The sequence below is a fragment of the Pyxicephalus adspersus genome, chromosome 10 (genome assembly GCF_032062135.1).
Source record: "Pyxicephalus adspersus chromosome 10, UCB_Pads_2.0, whole genome shotgun sequence".
NCBI classification, from domain to species: Eukaryota; Metazoa; Chordata; class Amphibia; order Anura; family Pyxicephalidae; genus Pyxicephalus; species Pyxicephalus adspersus.
In genome coordinates, this window is record NC_092867.1 from 7,453,217 (window position 1) to 7,469,641 (window position 16,425).

At 42.6% G+C, this 16,425-nt stretch overlaps 1 protein-coding gene across 4 annotated transcripts in view; it reads left to right on the top strand.

Moving 5' to 3' along the window:
- The first annotated feature begins 470 nt into the window (after nucleotides 1-470).
- ZNF384 (zinc finger protein 384) overlaps nucleotides 471-16,425 on the top strand; it is a 28,874-nt gene continuing 12,919 nt past the window's right edge. For 2 of the 4 annotated variants that reach the window (XM_072423974.1, XM_072423977.1), the window contains exons 1-6: nucleotides 471-588; nucleotides 9,656-9,746; nucleotides 10,704-10,771; nucleotides 12,095-12,335; nucleotides 13,663-13,969; nucleotides 14,984-15,208. In XM_072423974.1, coding sequence (XP_072280075.1) covers nucleotides 10,709-10,771; nucleotides 12,095-12,335; nucleotides 13,663-13,969; nucleotides 14,984-15,208 — 836 coding nt within the window. In that variant the 5' untranslated portion in view covers nucleotides 471-588; nucleotides 9,656-9,746; nucleotides 10,704-10,708. Of the gene's footprint in view, nucleotides 589-1,107; nucleotides 1,433-9,655; nucleotides 9,747-10,703; nucleotides 10,772-12,094; nucleotides 12,336-13,662; nucleotides 13,970-14,983; nucleotides 15,209-16,425 lie in introns of those variants that run through there. The other 2 variants (XM_072423976.1, XM_072423975.1) reach the window with 2 other exon arrangements.

Here is a 16,425-nt window from a genome sequence, read left to right on the forward strand (position 1 = left end):
GCATTGCCCAGGCTGCAGCAGAAGCTCAATGCACCGCAGCCATTCATCTCTCATTACATCCCGAGAGTTTGCAGCACTGTACAATAAACAATTTGTCAATAAAGATAATTTGCTGCAAAAAAATGGCGGACTCGAAAAAAACCCGCCCTCGTCTAGCAGGCAGGGGGCGTGGTCAGTCTCGGGGCTGCGGATTCCTCAGACAGCGGATGGCGCTACAGTGACGTCATCGTCTGGAGAAGCCTACAAGACATTTTTGATGAGGGCAAACGCTCTCTAAATACCTATTTTCTGTGTCATTAAACAACAAAGGCGATGTCTTTTGTAAAGAATTCACGATTTGTTGACGTTTCTGCAGTCCGGCGAGGGCTTTTAGCTTTTATTTTAGGCTGGCGTAAGTACACCGTTCCCTTAGATAAAATGGCGGCGGTGGCGGGAGTCTGAGCTTGCGCATACACGCGGCAGGAAGCGGAGGGAGGGGGGTCGCGCGCATACCGGTTCACGCGCTTCCCCGCGGGGACCGGAAGCGGAAGCGGCGCGAGGAGCTGGGGTACCCAGAGACGGAGAGGGAGCGAGGTGATAACGTGTGAGGTAAGTGTGGATTTATAGGTTGGTGTGACGTCACCGGGCTGTATATTATTCTCTAGCCGGGGCCTGGACGCTGTGCTGAGGCCTTTTGACTCCCAGTGTCATGGCTGTGTGTGCATTATGCCCAGCTCTGCCCCTTGGGGGCGTCTGGTACACTTCTAGGGCCCACAGGGGACCCCATTCTACCCTCTCTGCCTTTCCTGGCCTCCTCTATACTTGCCCATTGCAAGGTTGCCCCCTGCTGGTTTATAAACATTCCAATAACTGCCCCCTTACTTGTAAACTTCCCCCCACACATAACAATCACATCCTTCCATACAAAGGACCCACAATATTTACATTAGGTCTCATTTATAAGTTCTAAATTTTTGTACCATATTTCTTGCCTGTCAGGACAGGAAGTGATAAGAAATCTCTCCAAGAGAGAGGCAAGCAGAAACAGATCGTTTAATCATCCATCTATTTCCTGCCTCCGTGACAACGACATTCCCCATTTCTTCTGTGGTTGTCACAGAGACAGGAAGTGAGGACGCCTCTCCTGAACACTTACCGGTCCTTAGATGCAGTGGTTGCTTTATTTCCATTGGTTGTTATTGTACAGGTACCTTCTTGGTTCATTTTGAGAATTGTAAATTGTTTTATGATTTGTAATGATTATACAGGTGGATTGGGCTCCGGCCGGGTCGCATTAGATGCGTGTGCATGCATTGCTGCTTGGTGTAAACTGCCAGTGTTGTTTTTTTCTGGTTGCAGCGCCAGGCATCATCACCCTTTACCTGGTCAGCCAGGTGGTCAGAGACACGCCCCCAGCATGGCTGCCATGTGGATTTCAATTTGTACCCCTCAGGTCAGTTTAAGTGACACCAATGATCTTTTTGGCTATCTGACATTCTTAAAGAGGAACTAAACTCAAAAGTCCCCCAAAACAAAAACAAAAAAATACACTAACCTTTAATCCCGCAGAGCAGTCGGTCGGTCCGAAAGTCTCTTTCATTGGGTCCCGTGTCGTCCTGGCATCCGTCCCTGAGCCTGCATTCCGGGTGCCGCCATCCTCGCCTTTTCTTTCAGGTTCTTCATCCTACGTCACCCGACCCAGGCGCGAGATCAGGTGATGTAGGTTGGAAAGAAAACTTTTTCTCTTTTCACGAAAAAGGCTCCTTCTGCGCATGCCTGAGATGCTCGAGCATGCTCAGAAGGAGCACACAAGATCCTTTCGAGGCTTTGCACTCCCATTCATTCTCGATCGCCTAGGCCAGAGGTAGGCAAACTTTTGTGGCCACTGGGCCATTTCAGGGGTGAGCATGAGCACACTAGGCCGGACTTTCTCTCGAGTCCTGCCTCCACCAGGAACGCCCCCCGAAGGGAAATCCCTCTCCTCCGTATGCATTGTGGAGGAGAGATTTCCCTTCAAGAGGCGTTCCCTATTTACCCCGGCGGCGGAAGTGTTAACGCCGGCTGCGGTAAATAGGGAAGGCACGGCAAGAGGAGACTCAAGAGCCGCATGCGGCTCCAGTAGTTTGTTCCAGCCTAACGCCCCCTGGTCGATCTGGCCGGGATTAGGCTAGATTGGCCAGGGGGCGTTAGGCCTGAACAAACTCCCGGCCAGGCCTTATCTGGCCTAAAGGCCGCAGTTTGCCAACCTCTTGCCTAGGTGATAAAGGATTAAGGGGCGGTGCTGCACCCTTTAAAAAAAAAAAAGCACGTTGCATTTAAAAAAAAAAAAAAACAGAATTTTTACATTACATCAAATTGTTGTCTACCCTTTTATGTAAAGTGAAATTTCTGAGTTTAGGTACGCTTTAAGTGACCCCAATGATCTTTTTGGCTATCTGATAGTCTTACCAATGGCCGGCAATCTAAAAGTCATTCTTCCTACCGACCGCCATGCTAATATACTGTGAGCTGTGGATATAGTAATTATAGCTGGGGTTCCCTGAAGATCTTAAAGATATTTCAAGGGTTCCCCTTTGTTAAAAAGTCCAGCAAAGGTTGCCATGAAAGATGATCATACTCATGCGGCAGTGTCAGGAGTTGTAATCCATGAGTTGTGCTCCCTGCTAGCGGTAAGTATTCAACTTTTGCTGTTTTTTTTTAGGAAAACGGACACTTTAATTACACTATTTATTTTGTCATTGTCTGCTATCAGCTTAATAGCCTATTTAAATAAAAAACCTTAACTGCATCTAATCAAGAACAAAAACGTTGTTTTATGTCTGTGGGACATTTTATCCCTTGCTGGGCAGCATTGCCCCTTTGCTGTAGAATGGGGGTGGTGTGGCTGACGGGTCCCATAGTCTGTGACTATGATAACATATGACGGGGACTCCTCCCCCTGGCACCCCATAATATAGAGCAGTATTTCTCAACTTTCTTAACATGAAAGACCCCTTGAAATATCTTTCAGGTATTCAGGGAGCCCCTTCTATAATTACTATATCCACAGCTCACAGTATATTAGTGTGGGGGTCAGTGGGAAGAATGTCTCTTACATTGCTGGCCAGTGGGAAGAATGTCACTCTTACAGATAGCCAAAAACATCATTGGTGTCACTGACCTGAGAGGTGCAAATTGCTCAAGGTACCCCCAGCAACCTCTGGAGGAACCCTGGTTCCCTTTAATATACCATACGTTTACTGAGTGACTTTAAATGTATCTGTTGAGATGTGAATAAAGTTTCACAAGTGCATGACATATCAATATGGTCAACCATACGTAAATATTATATTGGAATATTGGTTAGAAGTCTGATTATTTTCCCCAGAAATGTTTTTTTTAATAAGTTGTAGGTGGGTGATCGCCACCCTGTATTTTCACCCAACTTTTTAGTAAGCACTCAAAAACAGCCGGGTGGTGCACCCAGCTAAAAGGTGTCGGGGAGAAAACTGGTTTGTCATGTTTTCTTTTCTGATTTCCTTTTCATTAAAGTCCACAAACTGATCACCACAAATAAATGAATACAGGGTGTTTTTTTTTTTTATACACAAATCGGTGTTCTCCCTAAAAAATTTTTTAACTGGGTGGCAAGAAGCTGTAGGTGGGTGTCAGTCCCTGTATTGTGACCCAACTCTTCAGTGCCGGGTGGTGCTCCCAGCTAAAAAGGCCTGAGGAGAACACTGCACATACAAATATAGAAATGCCAAAAATATGGAAAAGATACAAACATTTCAATAATACTTAAGATAATATTAAATAAAGAAAAGAAAAATGCATCATTGTGAAAATAAGCAAAAATGAGGCTCATATACTCTAAAAGGCCATCTCAGATATGCCACATGGTATACAGCTATAGATGGTATTCCCCCTCCATCTGTATGACCCGGGGGAATAGTGATAGAGAAGAACAAGCACCTTGAGGGCCATTTCTAGTAGGAGGGATAAACAAATGCTGCAAATAAATTCCAGGTGTGCCTAGATCTCTATAAATATAATTATACCGGTAAAAGTATAAATATCCCTAAGCTACAGAGGAAAACTCTACATGAAAAAAAGAAGTGATGGGGGTGATCCCATAATGAATTACGGTAATGGGGATAAACGCAGAGCTGGCCCCTGCAACCCCTAGTTAATGTACAGCGCTGTGTAATATGTTGGCGCTATATAAATCCTGTTTAATAATAATATATGTGGCCATTGATTTGTGGTGTGAATTTGATAGGGGGGGTGCAGGTTTTTAGGGTGTTCTGGTTGTCAGGTATTTTTGTGGTCCCCTTTGGGAAGGTTACCCCCTTCATTTCAACCTGGTTACTATTGCCACCGAGACAGAATGTGAAGGGAAATCCAAAATGTTCGGTTGTCACCAAATTGGGAACAGAGGGGAAATCACCAGTGGGAATGTCTGTGCTTAATATTATCATTAATATTGATAGGAATATCAGAGGTATACCAATCAGGGGAGACTAGGGTGAGTAGGCCAGGTCAGCGGTCACCAACCTTTTTGGTCCCGCGGACCAATAAAATTACCGGCTCCTCGGCACGCACGCGGCAGGGCCTGTGATGGAAGCGTAGGCGGATTGTGTCGTGAAACACAGCCTACTTCTCTGAGCCAGGGATTTGCACGGAAGATGTGGTCTGCGGCTCTGGCCCATGCGTCCCCCCAGCGGGGTCCTTCTCCTGACCCCACTTGGGGGTGCACCGGCCAGAGCCCCGGACCACCAAAGTCTTCTCGCAGACCACCAGTTGGCAACCGCTGGGCCAGGTTATCCTAGCTAATGCCAAGCCTAATATTTAACCGTGTAAAGGTAAAGTAGAAAAGAAAGGAGGCTTTTATGGCATTCGGTTATTGCAGATAAAAAAATTACATTTATTTACTAAAGATTCACCAGATAAACAGAAAATGATTAATGAAACAATACATACAAATATACATTTTTTTAAAAAGCTCATTTTACACATGTAATGAGCATAATATTGCTGTCACTAACTGTTAAGGTAACAAGATTCATATATTGAGTCTCCTCCTCGACGCATTTTGCCTTCTTTGGCTTCCTCGGGATATGGAGACCTGTACAACAGGGGTGGCAGCAATTGATTCCCACTAGTAACCCAGATGATCAACAGAGAATCAATCTTGTGACAAATATCCTGAACGCCTGCTGGCTGCGGACACACTGCTCTTCCCACTTACCACCAACGTACCCTGAAAATAACCTGCTATGGGTTTTTACACTTAACTCTACTTTTTTTTTTTTCGTTTAAGCTTTCCTACTAGTTTGTAGGAGGAATATCTGACCTGAGTCGCAGAGGTCTGCTGCAGGCTCCAGTGCGGTCCCAACCTCTCCCATTCCAGTGAATGGGAGCCAGTGTTCTACCCAGCCCCTTTTTAGCTAGGCTCATCACCCAGCACTTTTCAGCAACCACCCGGCTGTTTTTGGGTGGTTACTGAAGAGTTGGGTCACGATACATGGGCTGCCACTTGCCTACAGCTTCTTCCCACCCAAAAGTTCTGGGTTGAACAATGGGAGCGGTTGTTATGTGGCTGCACGCAGCGGCAGCAGATTTCAGTGCGGTTTGCAAAAGTCAAACGTTTGGCCATGGCACTTGTTGTCTGAAGATCGGCATTGTGCAAATCTTGTTGCTCATGGCGCAGTTGGCCTTTTCTAGCCACAGTGTTCGCTACTATTGGAGCACTTTCACTGCGAGTTACACTTGTGACACACTTACCTCTTGGAGCTCGTTTGCAGCCATTGCCGTTATACGTTAAATGCAAACATGCATGGTTGTCTAAATGCAATGCTGGGCCCCAGCTGGTTATCTGCAGGCTGTTTGCATGTTGTCGTGTTTTGTGTGTGTGGGTTTGCAGAAGCGTGCAGTTAGCCTAATTGGCTCCTTTAGAAATTGTCCTTGGTGAGTATGGAAAATAAAAGCTCAACGTGCTGGCTGTGGCATGCAATATTTATATGGTGACTAAACTAAAATCATTTTTTAAGCTGGGTGGGAAGAAATTGTAGGTGGGTGGCAGCCCCTGTATTGTGACCCAACTCCTAAGTAACCACCCAAAAACAGCAGGATGGGTACTGAAAAGTGCCAGGTGGTGCACCCAGCTAAAAGGGGCCAGGGAGAACAGTGTATATGCAACCAGTCATATTGCGGTATCCAGCATTTGTTTGTCCTATTACATTGGCCTAAAGCGTAACAGGACCCAGTTATACGCGCTTGTCCCTGTTCCATGGCAGGGCACCACCAGCTTCTTGCCATCTTGATTGGCAGGGTCAATATGACATAACTCCTGCACAGGAGTTAATTCAGTGCGAGCAATTGCAGGGGAATCCGGGATTCCTGGGTATCCTAGCAACCAACACTGAGCTGCACATGCGCAGTGATTTTTGGTTGGTTACCTGACCAGGAGCAGCAGTGACCGGTCTGTATTGCAGGAAACTCTTGCACAAAGATTTCATTCTGAGTTACTGCACAAATCTGAACCAAATACAGACATCAATATTTAGGTAAGAATGCACATGCACATTTTTTAACTGACCCATGTGTTGCCAACAAAAAATATCCATTCATATAACAACTACCAGTTACCTGATTTATGATCTTTCCACGTGGGCTAAGGTTTGCCAACATCTTTACCTGGCAGTGGCAATAAAAAGGACTGTGCCGCCAGCAGACATGATCTGCCTTTATTTGGGTCTCCCCGTGTCATATGGAACAAATTATACAGAAGACATTTCTCCAGACACTCGTCTTCTGTTACACCCAGATGCATTTTGTGTAACCTGGAAAAGTCTGAAAATTCTCCATATTGGACTGAACGGCGATCCTCCTGTGAACGCAATGCATTTATTATTATTATAGCAGGAGCTGGGGACGCAAATGTTTGGTCTGCAGAGACCCGGCCCAGAGCCAGATGATTGGTAACTATGATGGAGCCGGTGCTCCTCTTTGATTAAAATTATCTCATATATCACTTTCTATACTCAAATGATTTAGTGTGTGTATGTATTGAAGGCATGGGGAAATATAAACAAAGCCAAAGAAATAGATATTAGATAACAGCCATGGAAAACAGAATTGACCCCAAGCAATGGCCCTTATCCTGCCCCCAAGTTTTATTACACGTCATCGGAGACAAGTGAGTAGGGAAAAAGGTGAAATATTATATTTGCAAATCTTGATGTGCAGTATGTTGGTTCCGTGGTTAGCACTCAGGCCTTTGCAGCGCTGGGTCCCAGGCTTGAATCTAGCCAGGACACTATCTGCATGGAGTTTGTGTGGGTTTCCTCCGGGTACTCCGGTTTTCTCCCACATTCCAAAAACAGACAGTTAGGTTAATTGGCTTCCCTTCAAAATTGGCCTTAGATTGTACTAAAGACATATGACTATGGTAAGGACACTAAATTGTGAGAGCCTTTAAGAGACTGTTAGCGACATGACTATGGACTTTGTACAGCACTGCAGAATATGTCTGTGCTATATAAATACTGTGTGAGAATAATAAGGCAAATTGTTGAAAAAGCTGGTATCTGTAGCTGCAAAGACATTTCATTTAGCAATGTAAGTCCATGCCAGGAATGCCTCTGTATCATGATGGACAGTAAGCCCGCCCTGTACAGTGGCAACTTTTACCATGGCAGATTCTATGCAAGGATTTCTAGAAACCCTTGAAATATTTTTTAGGGAACACCCTGTTTTAATTCCTATATCCACCGCTCACAGTATATTATTGAGGTGGACAGTAGGAAGATTTCCTCTTACATTGCTGGCCATTGGGAAGAATGTCACCCTTACAGAAAAAGATCATTGGGGTCACTTAGTCTGACCTGAGAGGCACAAACTGCTCTTTGCTCAAGGAAACCCCAGCAACCTCTGGTTGTAAAACACTGCCGTAGCCCTTAGCAGTCAACCCAGTAACACCCACAATGATACCGGCACTCCAGTCCTGGCCTTTACCCTGGGCCTAGGTTCAGTGCTTCATGGGACATGTAGTGCAGAATGAACATTGGGACACAACAATGATCCTGTGCCACATGTCAATGGCTGGAGAAAAGTTATTTGCAGGTGCTTAGGATTGGGGGGAAAAAATGGAAGCGTTAGCTGCCTCTGAAGGAAAATGTAATGAAGAAGTTGGTTTCCCTCCAGTTAGGGTGCAGAGCTGCTACCTCTTTGGTTACTCAAATAAAGAAAGGTTTCAGCTCCAAAATGTTTAGATGAAATAATTATTTGATACATTGTTGTTTTCATACATATTTCGAATACAATCATAATTTGACATATATCCAGTCAGGTTCCATTTTCACCAGACTGAAGTATTTATACTAGACAAAATAGTTCTGCATATTTACAATAAGTAACCATATTAGTCTTATGTGATTCCGACGCGTTTCCTGGAACCCTGGTTAAGAAACACTGGCAGTCAGGACAGGTTCCCTTTATTTGAACCTCTTTCCCTGAAAGTAACGTTTACTTTTGCATTTTTTAGATTTTTTATTCAAATCCTTTAAATTACATATGGGTTCTCTGTATGTTGAGTCATACCTGTAGAAAAGCTTTTATCCTTTCAATTATTCAACTATTTGTTAATATGCCTGTTCATTGCTGCAAATATTGGTTGGATGGGTGGGATATCTGCTTCCCTCGTCCCATTCAGGGTTTCCTTTCACTGTAGTGATATTAAAGGCTGGCGGATGGAACCACAGAAACCATGATGATAGAATTTCTAAAATGTATATGTCTCCCCCCCCCCCACGTCTCTCACTCTCCTCTCTCTCCCTCTCTATCTCTCTCTCTCTCTCTCTTTTTTAGAATGTAGACACACTCATATGTATCAGTACTGTGTGCAATATTTTGTAGATGAATGTCCCTCCTCCGCAAAACACATTATTTCTCTATACTCAGTAGTGTCCCCACACAAGTCATCCAGCGTTTAGTAAGAGAAAGAAATGTGTCCGTGTAGTTCAGAGACGAAAAAATCCCTAAAGCCAAATCCCTAAATCTCTAATTTTTTTTTTTTTTCGTGATGAAAGAGAATCTGGGTGGTCAAAGAAAGGGGAGAGGGAGGTGAGCAGTGACAATACCAAGGCATGGAAATCTAAAGACTTTATTTGCAGTGCACTCCAACACAATATAATCTTTACATTACCCATTATAAAAGAGTTCTTCATAAGTATCAAATCTTTTTAACCTAATCACTTTTGAACCTGCAAAAACTACAATACCTACAATTGTTAACAGGTAAAAGCAGATATTAAAAAGCAGCATTATACTGATGACTTTATCCCTCCAGTCACTATGATTTCTCCTCCTATTAGAATATTTAATGCATAACACATGCCGAGCGAGCGCCTTATTACCCCCGGCGCTGCCTCCATACCCCAACTCTTGCTGTGCTGCAAATTATAAAAGACTAAAGGTTATTATAGGTGTGCTTACACCAGTTGGCTCTTACAGAAGAAATCATTAAGTATATGTAACAACTATATAGCTGCAATAACAGTATTTTATTTCTTTTTTTTTTTTGACATTTGCATGTTGTTGCTCCTTGACTTAGTAGCACTTCACACTAATATGACTTTAGTTCTCCAACAAACTCTTGGGATAACTTGACAGCTCTTTATTGTCTCTCTTACAGATTGCTGAACTGAATCCTTCTTCATGATCTGAACCCAAGGTCTCTGCTTTGCCTGCGCTGCAGAGAATTCCCAGTAAGGGAGTGGGGAGGGGTAAGTGAAATCTGTGACACAGATAAGGTTGCGTTCATTGGTTAGCAATAGAAATGGCAATGCGTCTTTAGAAAAAGTTTTTATTAATTTTATACATAATTTTTTCCATGGCATGCACTTTGATTCATCCAAATCTGGCAAAATTAGGTGCAGTCACCTTTATATTTACATAAGCCTAAATTCAGCCACAGAGTGACTCCTTGCTCTGCTTCTCCTGCTTAAATAAACATTTTCTTTTAATGTAGTTAAACCTTTTTCAGCACCTTTTTAGCCAGCACACCACCCAGCACTTTTTATTGGCCACCCGACTGAAACCACCACCTGCTTACATCTTCTTCTCACCAAGCTTTTTGTATTTATTAGTAATTAAATAATAATAATTAGGGTATTAGGTTTAGGTATATACAGGAAACATTACCTACCTTCTCAGACATTGCTGTGGTGTACTGGTTCACCCAACTTCCTTATATACATACCGGTTTGTGATGCTGGAGCAACAACTGTCTCTGCCATACAAAATGACTGATATGTTAAAAATATCAGTGCAAAGATTTTTTTGTCATGCATCAATCAGATTTCATCCTGCCTTGCCATGTGCCTTGAAATGCAATGGGGAGAACTCAAGAAAGTGACACAGTTCACAATTTATGTTTCTAAATACTTTGATTTTAAGTTTTGAATAAAACTACTGTTGGGTTTTACTGTTGTTGGGGGAGATTTCCTTTTCTTTCCTATCAGATTTCTTTACGAGAGACTTCATACAAAAGGAAGTTTCCTTTTGTATGAAGTCTCTCCTAAGGAAATCTGATAGGTGTTCTGACCTTTCCACAGACCAATAACAAAATCAAAAACTCTAAATAAAATATTTAAACTTCTTAGACTTGTGCACCATTTTTCATTAAAAGTCATAATGGAGTGTTTTGGCTATAAATATTAATTCTTGCTTTCTTTTCACAGGAGCCATGGAGGAGTCCCACTTTAACTCCTCCTACTTCTGGCCAGCGGTACCTACAGTTTCTGGACAAGTAAGTGCTTGGCAATATAAGATTGACTGTTGTGTCTAGGTATTTATCATTATTTGATGTGAAATATGAAAGTTACCATAATTTACATCTAATATTAAGCATGGGCCACACAGATCAAAGAAACAGGTTCACTTAATTCTCATCTCATCTCCTCTCATGTTTGTATGCTTGCCTTTCCTACACACTCCCAGTGCTAGGAACAGAGAGGCACTCCAGACTTCCAGGAAGAGAAACGTAAATGGGAAAATGGAAAGTCATATGTAAAAGCATTTGGTGCTTTCTGATTGGCTGTTCAGGTGCCCGGGGATGTTTTAAAAAGCAGAAATGAAGAGTCTTTGCTCCTGGTATCTTACTGGAGTGGCGGAGGAGTGCACGAGGCTGAGCATAGAGGCAGGACAGCAGTCAGCCAAAAATCCCCGGGCAGTGTTGTCAGCCTTGCTCAGGTTCTCCGCTGGACCACAGAACACTAAAGCTGCGTACACACTTGCAATTTTTGTCGTTGGAAAGGATCTTTCACGATCCTTTCCAACGACAAGGGGCTGCAAGATGCATGAACGATGCTGTACATACAGCACCGTTCATGCTCTATGGAGAGGGGAGGGGGAGAGCGACGGAGCGGCACCCTGCTGCGCGCTCTCCCCTTCCCTTTCATTACGATCGGCTGTCGTCCATCGTCCGTGGATCCGGCAGGTCGGTCGTCCGGACGATGGACGACACCGACTGTACACACGGAAGATTTTCGCCCTATAATTGGCCGATAAAAATCTGCCATGTGTACGTAGCTTTACTCATCTCATCATCTCCATAACAAAGGGGGAAGGGTTTTGAAGTCTAGCAATAGGAAACTCCAGCCTGGCATATCAGAGCAGCAGAGAAATATTTGTTAAATCAAACAGTAATTTAGAGGCTCACCGATTGCCAGGTATTTTGCACTTGCACTGTGTATAAAACTTGAAGGCATATATGTTTTTTGCTGAAGTGTACTGATTTATTTTTATTTTTTTTTTTTTTGTTCTTCTAAAATCATAATCTTGTCTACAAGTTTACTGCCCTGTCACTTCTTTCCCTGTGCATACATTCCTTAGTTTGCGGAAGCTCTTTCTATTTACAGCTGTGTAGCTTTTGTCTCATTGCCCAGTCACTGGGTGGGGTGGCTCCCTGACCAGGTTGCAGTTCTTAATTATAATGTAGTCTTCATGGAGGTTCAGAACCTAACTTAAAAAAAGCTAATTTGCGTGTGTGATTAGTTCCTTATTAGGACAGGCGGTGATCAGAACATTACATTCCTTCTGCCATATTGATAACTTTTGTCATTTTTCTTAGCAGATAGATAACTCCATGTTTCTGAACAAAGTGAAAGAACAGCTAATTCAGGAAAAGGGATGCAACTTGAGCACACACTACCCAACGCTTCTGACTGTTCCAACATCAGTGTCTTTACCCGCTGGGATCAGTGTGGATGGAGAGAACAAGGTGGAAATTCATGGAATCCCGCACAGCCAAGCTTCTGTCACCCAGAACATTACGGTCCTCCCTGTCCCCACGACAGGGCTCATGACAGCAAGTAAGTGATTTCACTTATTGTAATTCTGCTATGTGTATTTGACTTGTGTGAAAGCTATGTATAACCGCCTTTAATGAAATGCAATGATCTCCTCAGACTTTTTTTTTACTGAGTGGGAAGACGCTGACAGATGGCGGCCCCTGTACTGTGACCTAACTTTTCAGTACCCACACAAAAACAGCCAGGTCGTTACTGAAAAGTGCCGGGTGGTGCGCCCAGCTAAAAAGGTTTTGGGGAGAACATAGAAATATTTCTCACTGCTTGCCCTGTTCATCCTGTTTCCTACATTTTGCAATGTAAAATGCAAGTAGTCAGTTAAGTCTGCTCTTTTCATAACTTTTGAAGTCTGTTTCAAGTGCAAATAACCTTTGGTTAAATAATTTCTGAGGTTAGCTCTATACTTTCCTCTTGCTAGTTTGAATCCTCCTTCTTTTCCTTAAAGCCAAATATTATCAATTTTTTGTCACTGGAAACAAGCATTCATGATCTTTTCCAGTGACCGACACGCAAACCAGTGCTGTGCACGCGGCTTCGTTCTGCTCTATGAATAGGGAAAGGAGGAGATAGTGGCCCCTCACTGCATAGCATTAAGCGGTGGTTGTTCATCAATCTGCCCTGCTTCAGGGACCACAGTAGTCATTGTAGATTTTTGCTCAGGATGAGCACATCCGTTCATCTTGGGTGACCATAATCTGACAAGTGTATGCAGCTTAAGATCATAGGTTTTACGTTCCTGTAGTCCCTCCTGATGTGTTTTACACGCTAGACTAGTGTTTTTCGACCTTTTTAACATGGGGGAACCCCTTTAAATAACTTGCAGACCTTCAAGGAATCCCTGCTATAATTGCTATATACACAGCTCACGGTACATTAGTGTGGGGGTCAATAGGAAGAATGTCTCTTACGTTGTTGGCCAGTGGGAAGGATGTCACCCTTACAGATAACCAAAAAGTTATCTTTTAAACTAATCTGAGAATCACTAACATTCTCATTGCTCAAGGATTCTCTAGCAACCTCTGGAGGAAACCTAGGGCTTCACGGAACCCTGGTTGAGAAACGCTGCCTTTTTTTAACTTTTGACTATAACTGGATTCTTCCTTTCTAATCAATATTTTTGTGGGGCCTCCAAAACTAAAACTCAAAATCTTTATTGAGAAATCAGGACCTCCCTCCACTTCTATTGGTGATACCTAACGACGCACCACATAATTCTATTTGCATTCCCCACTCCCAGGCCATATTGTTTGCTTATTTTGCAATCTCTTTTCGTTTATTTAATATTACCTTATGTTCTATTTTGTAAACTTATTCTATTCTCTCATAACAGCTGGCCTAGTGATTACTTCTCCGTCTGGATCCCTGGTGACCACACCGTCCTCTTCCTGCCAGACGTTCCCTATCTCTGCCCCATCTACCATGATCGTATCGACTCTGCCGGGCTCACAGACCCTTCAAGTCGTGTCCGAGATCACCAAGGCTAAGATTCCAGAAATGGGAGAAGGGGGCACCCACAAAACAGGGCGCGGCCGCAAAAAGAAGCGTATCCCAGAACCAACACTACCAGATCTACATGACCCCTATGACCTATCTAATGAAGACGAAGATGATCATCCCAAAGATGGAAAGACTTACAGGTAGGGATTTGTATTATTGCATTATGTACACACACTAAAGTGAAGTAAAAGGTACAGGTTCTGGGCCTTAACAGTCTTTCTTTGCATCAGTCTTGTTACTCTCCCCATCAAAGTCAATGGGAATGCAAAAAGGTCACATGCAGGTTAGAAAGTCAACAAATTGCATTTGCCTCTTGATACAAGCCCAAAGCACATGCATTCGTAAACATGCCTTCTCATAGTATACAGTAAAGTAGTCTAAGGTTATGTTATAATTGATGGTGGTATTATTGTTTTAGTATCTTGCCCATAGTGGAGGATTACAAGATAACTGATGGGCTGAGAATGTAGAAGCAGAGTGGACTGCAAATAGGTGCTGCTTTCCTGTGTATGACTTACATTTAAAAGCAGAATTCTATTTACATTTATTGCAGCGTGAGTGACTAATCTGATGCTGCTTGTGTTGTTCAGATTCTATCAAGACCCCTGAGCATCTCAGGTGGTGCAGGCCACATGCAGTGTTTTGTTGCATTTTATGTTTAAAAAGTGTTCAATTCAAGAGCTTTTTTTTTTTATTTTTTTTTATTATTATTATTAATATTATTATAGGAGAAAAAGACCAATGTAAATGATTTGGTAACAGTTTGACGTTGTTCTGCAAATGCATTTGACTGCATGCCATTGGGCTGTGAACAGCAGTGCAGCATCATTCCATGCCCTTAGGAGCAAAGCCACCATTCTGTGTCCTCATATGGAAGCAACATTCGCTGTCCAAGACGCTGATCTGGAGCAAGTATACAAATAGGGATTTGCAACTGTCCTTATCTGTATAATTGTTCTGGATTGTCGTCTTTAGAAGTGCTGATGGCAGCTGGGGTCTTCATAAGAAATTCATTAATTTGTAAAAGGTTTTCCTTTTTATTATCAAGCCTGTTAGCCACAGTTTTTCCAGTCTTTCTCTTTAATTCCTTGTTTTGCTATGTCATGATAACCGCTTGCCTCTAGAGCTAACGTTCCACCTGTTGTGTGTTGCAGATGTCGCATGTGCTCCATCACATTCTTTTCAAAGTCGGAGATGCAGATTCACTCAAAATCGCACACAGAGGCCAAGCCCCACAAGTGCCCGCATTGCTCGAAAACCTTCGCCAACAGCTCCTATTTGGCCCAGCATGTCCGCATCCACTCGGGAGCCAAACCTTACACCTGCAGCTATTGTCAGAAAGCCTTCCGCCAGCTCTCCCACCTCCAGCAGCACACACGGTAAGACGGGCCAAGGATACACTGGAAGAACAAACTTCATACTGGCAGGAAAAATAGGGAGAGAAATAGTTGGATAAGTTCTTCTATCCATTTCAGTTAGACGAAAAAGGGAAAAGTATTTTTTTTTCCTGAAAACTGTTGTTGCATTTTGACTGTATGATCTTTGCTTTCACAAGATTGTTCAATATTATCACATGACACGTACATGTTACCCATTTGCATCATACCATATATGTTAGCATTAGCTTATATTTACTTACTCAGGCCAACAAACATTAGTGAGTACTTTCTATCATAGTTAACCTTTTCTAAATAACAGCAAGGTCAGGCTGCCATTCAGCTTCTGAGGAACTACAGGATCCCACTTCTGACTATTCATTTAAATTTGCTGTCTAGTCCCTTATAAATTTTAATGCTCTTTTATTGCCTAGGACAACTTTTTGGTCTTACAACTAGGAGGAGGTGCTAGAAAGGGTGATGATATAGTGACAGATACTGAGCAGTGTTGTCAATTTTGCTTTATAGAAATCTTCTTGTATGTGACTATCTTTAGAGGCCAGAATACATTATATTTGTGATGTTCAATAAGATGCAAAGTCGGCCTTTGTTACACAGGGAGTGTTTCCATTCAGACATTGTGTTACGTGTCTCTAACCTTTCCATTTACACAACACCTTTTTATATACTGTCATGTGTCACTCTTATGGGATGCGCTTGCATTGTTTGTAAATGTGTTGATCATGTGTGTTGTCCATTGTCATGTAAACCTTGCTGCTCTTTATATAGTTTATTATAGATCTGGTCCTCCTTTCCTTTTATTCTGCTCTACTTCATAGCTTCTCCCTGCTGTACTCTTCTCCATCTGTTAGACATGCTTTTCTTCAATATAATAGGAGCCTCCTTCCCATAAAATGAATATATATTGTCCTCAGATCGGTAACTAAACAACGGACTATGACCATTAAGCAACAGAACCATAAATAAATCAGACATCTGCCTTTCAATTTGGCCAGCAAAGCTATAGGCACCCAGTGGTAAAAACGTATTAAAAAGGAACTGATAAACACAAAATACTAATAAAAAGAGTGTCTACAAATGCTTATCATATGGCACAGCATTTCTGTTTGTCCTTATCCTGCCTATTTCTTAGATTTGCTTCTGTATTTCTATTTTTGCAGATGTACATAAGGATATTAAAAAAAATTGTAACATTTTGA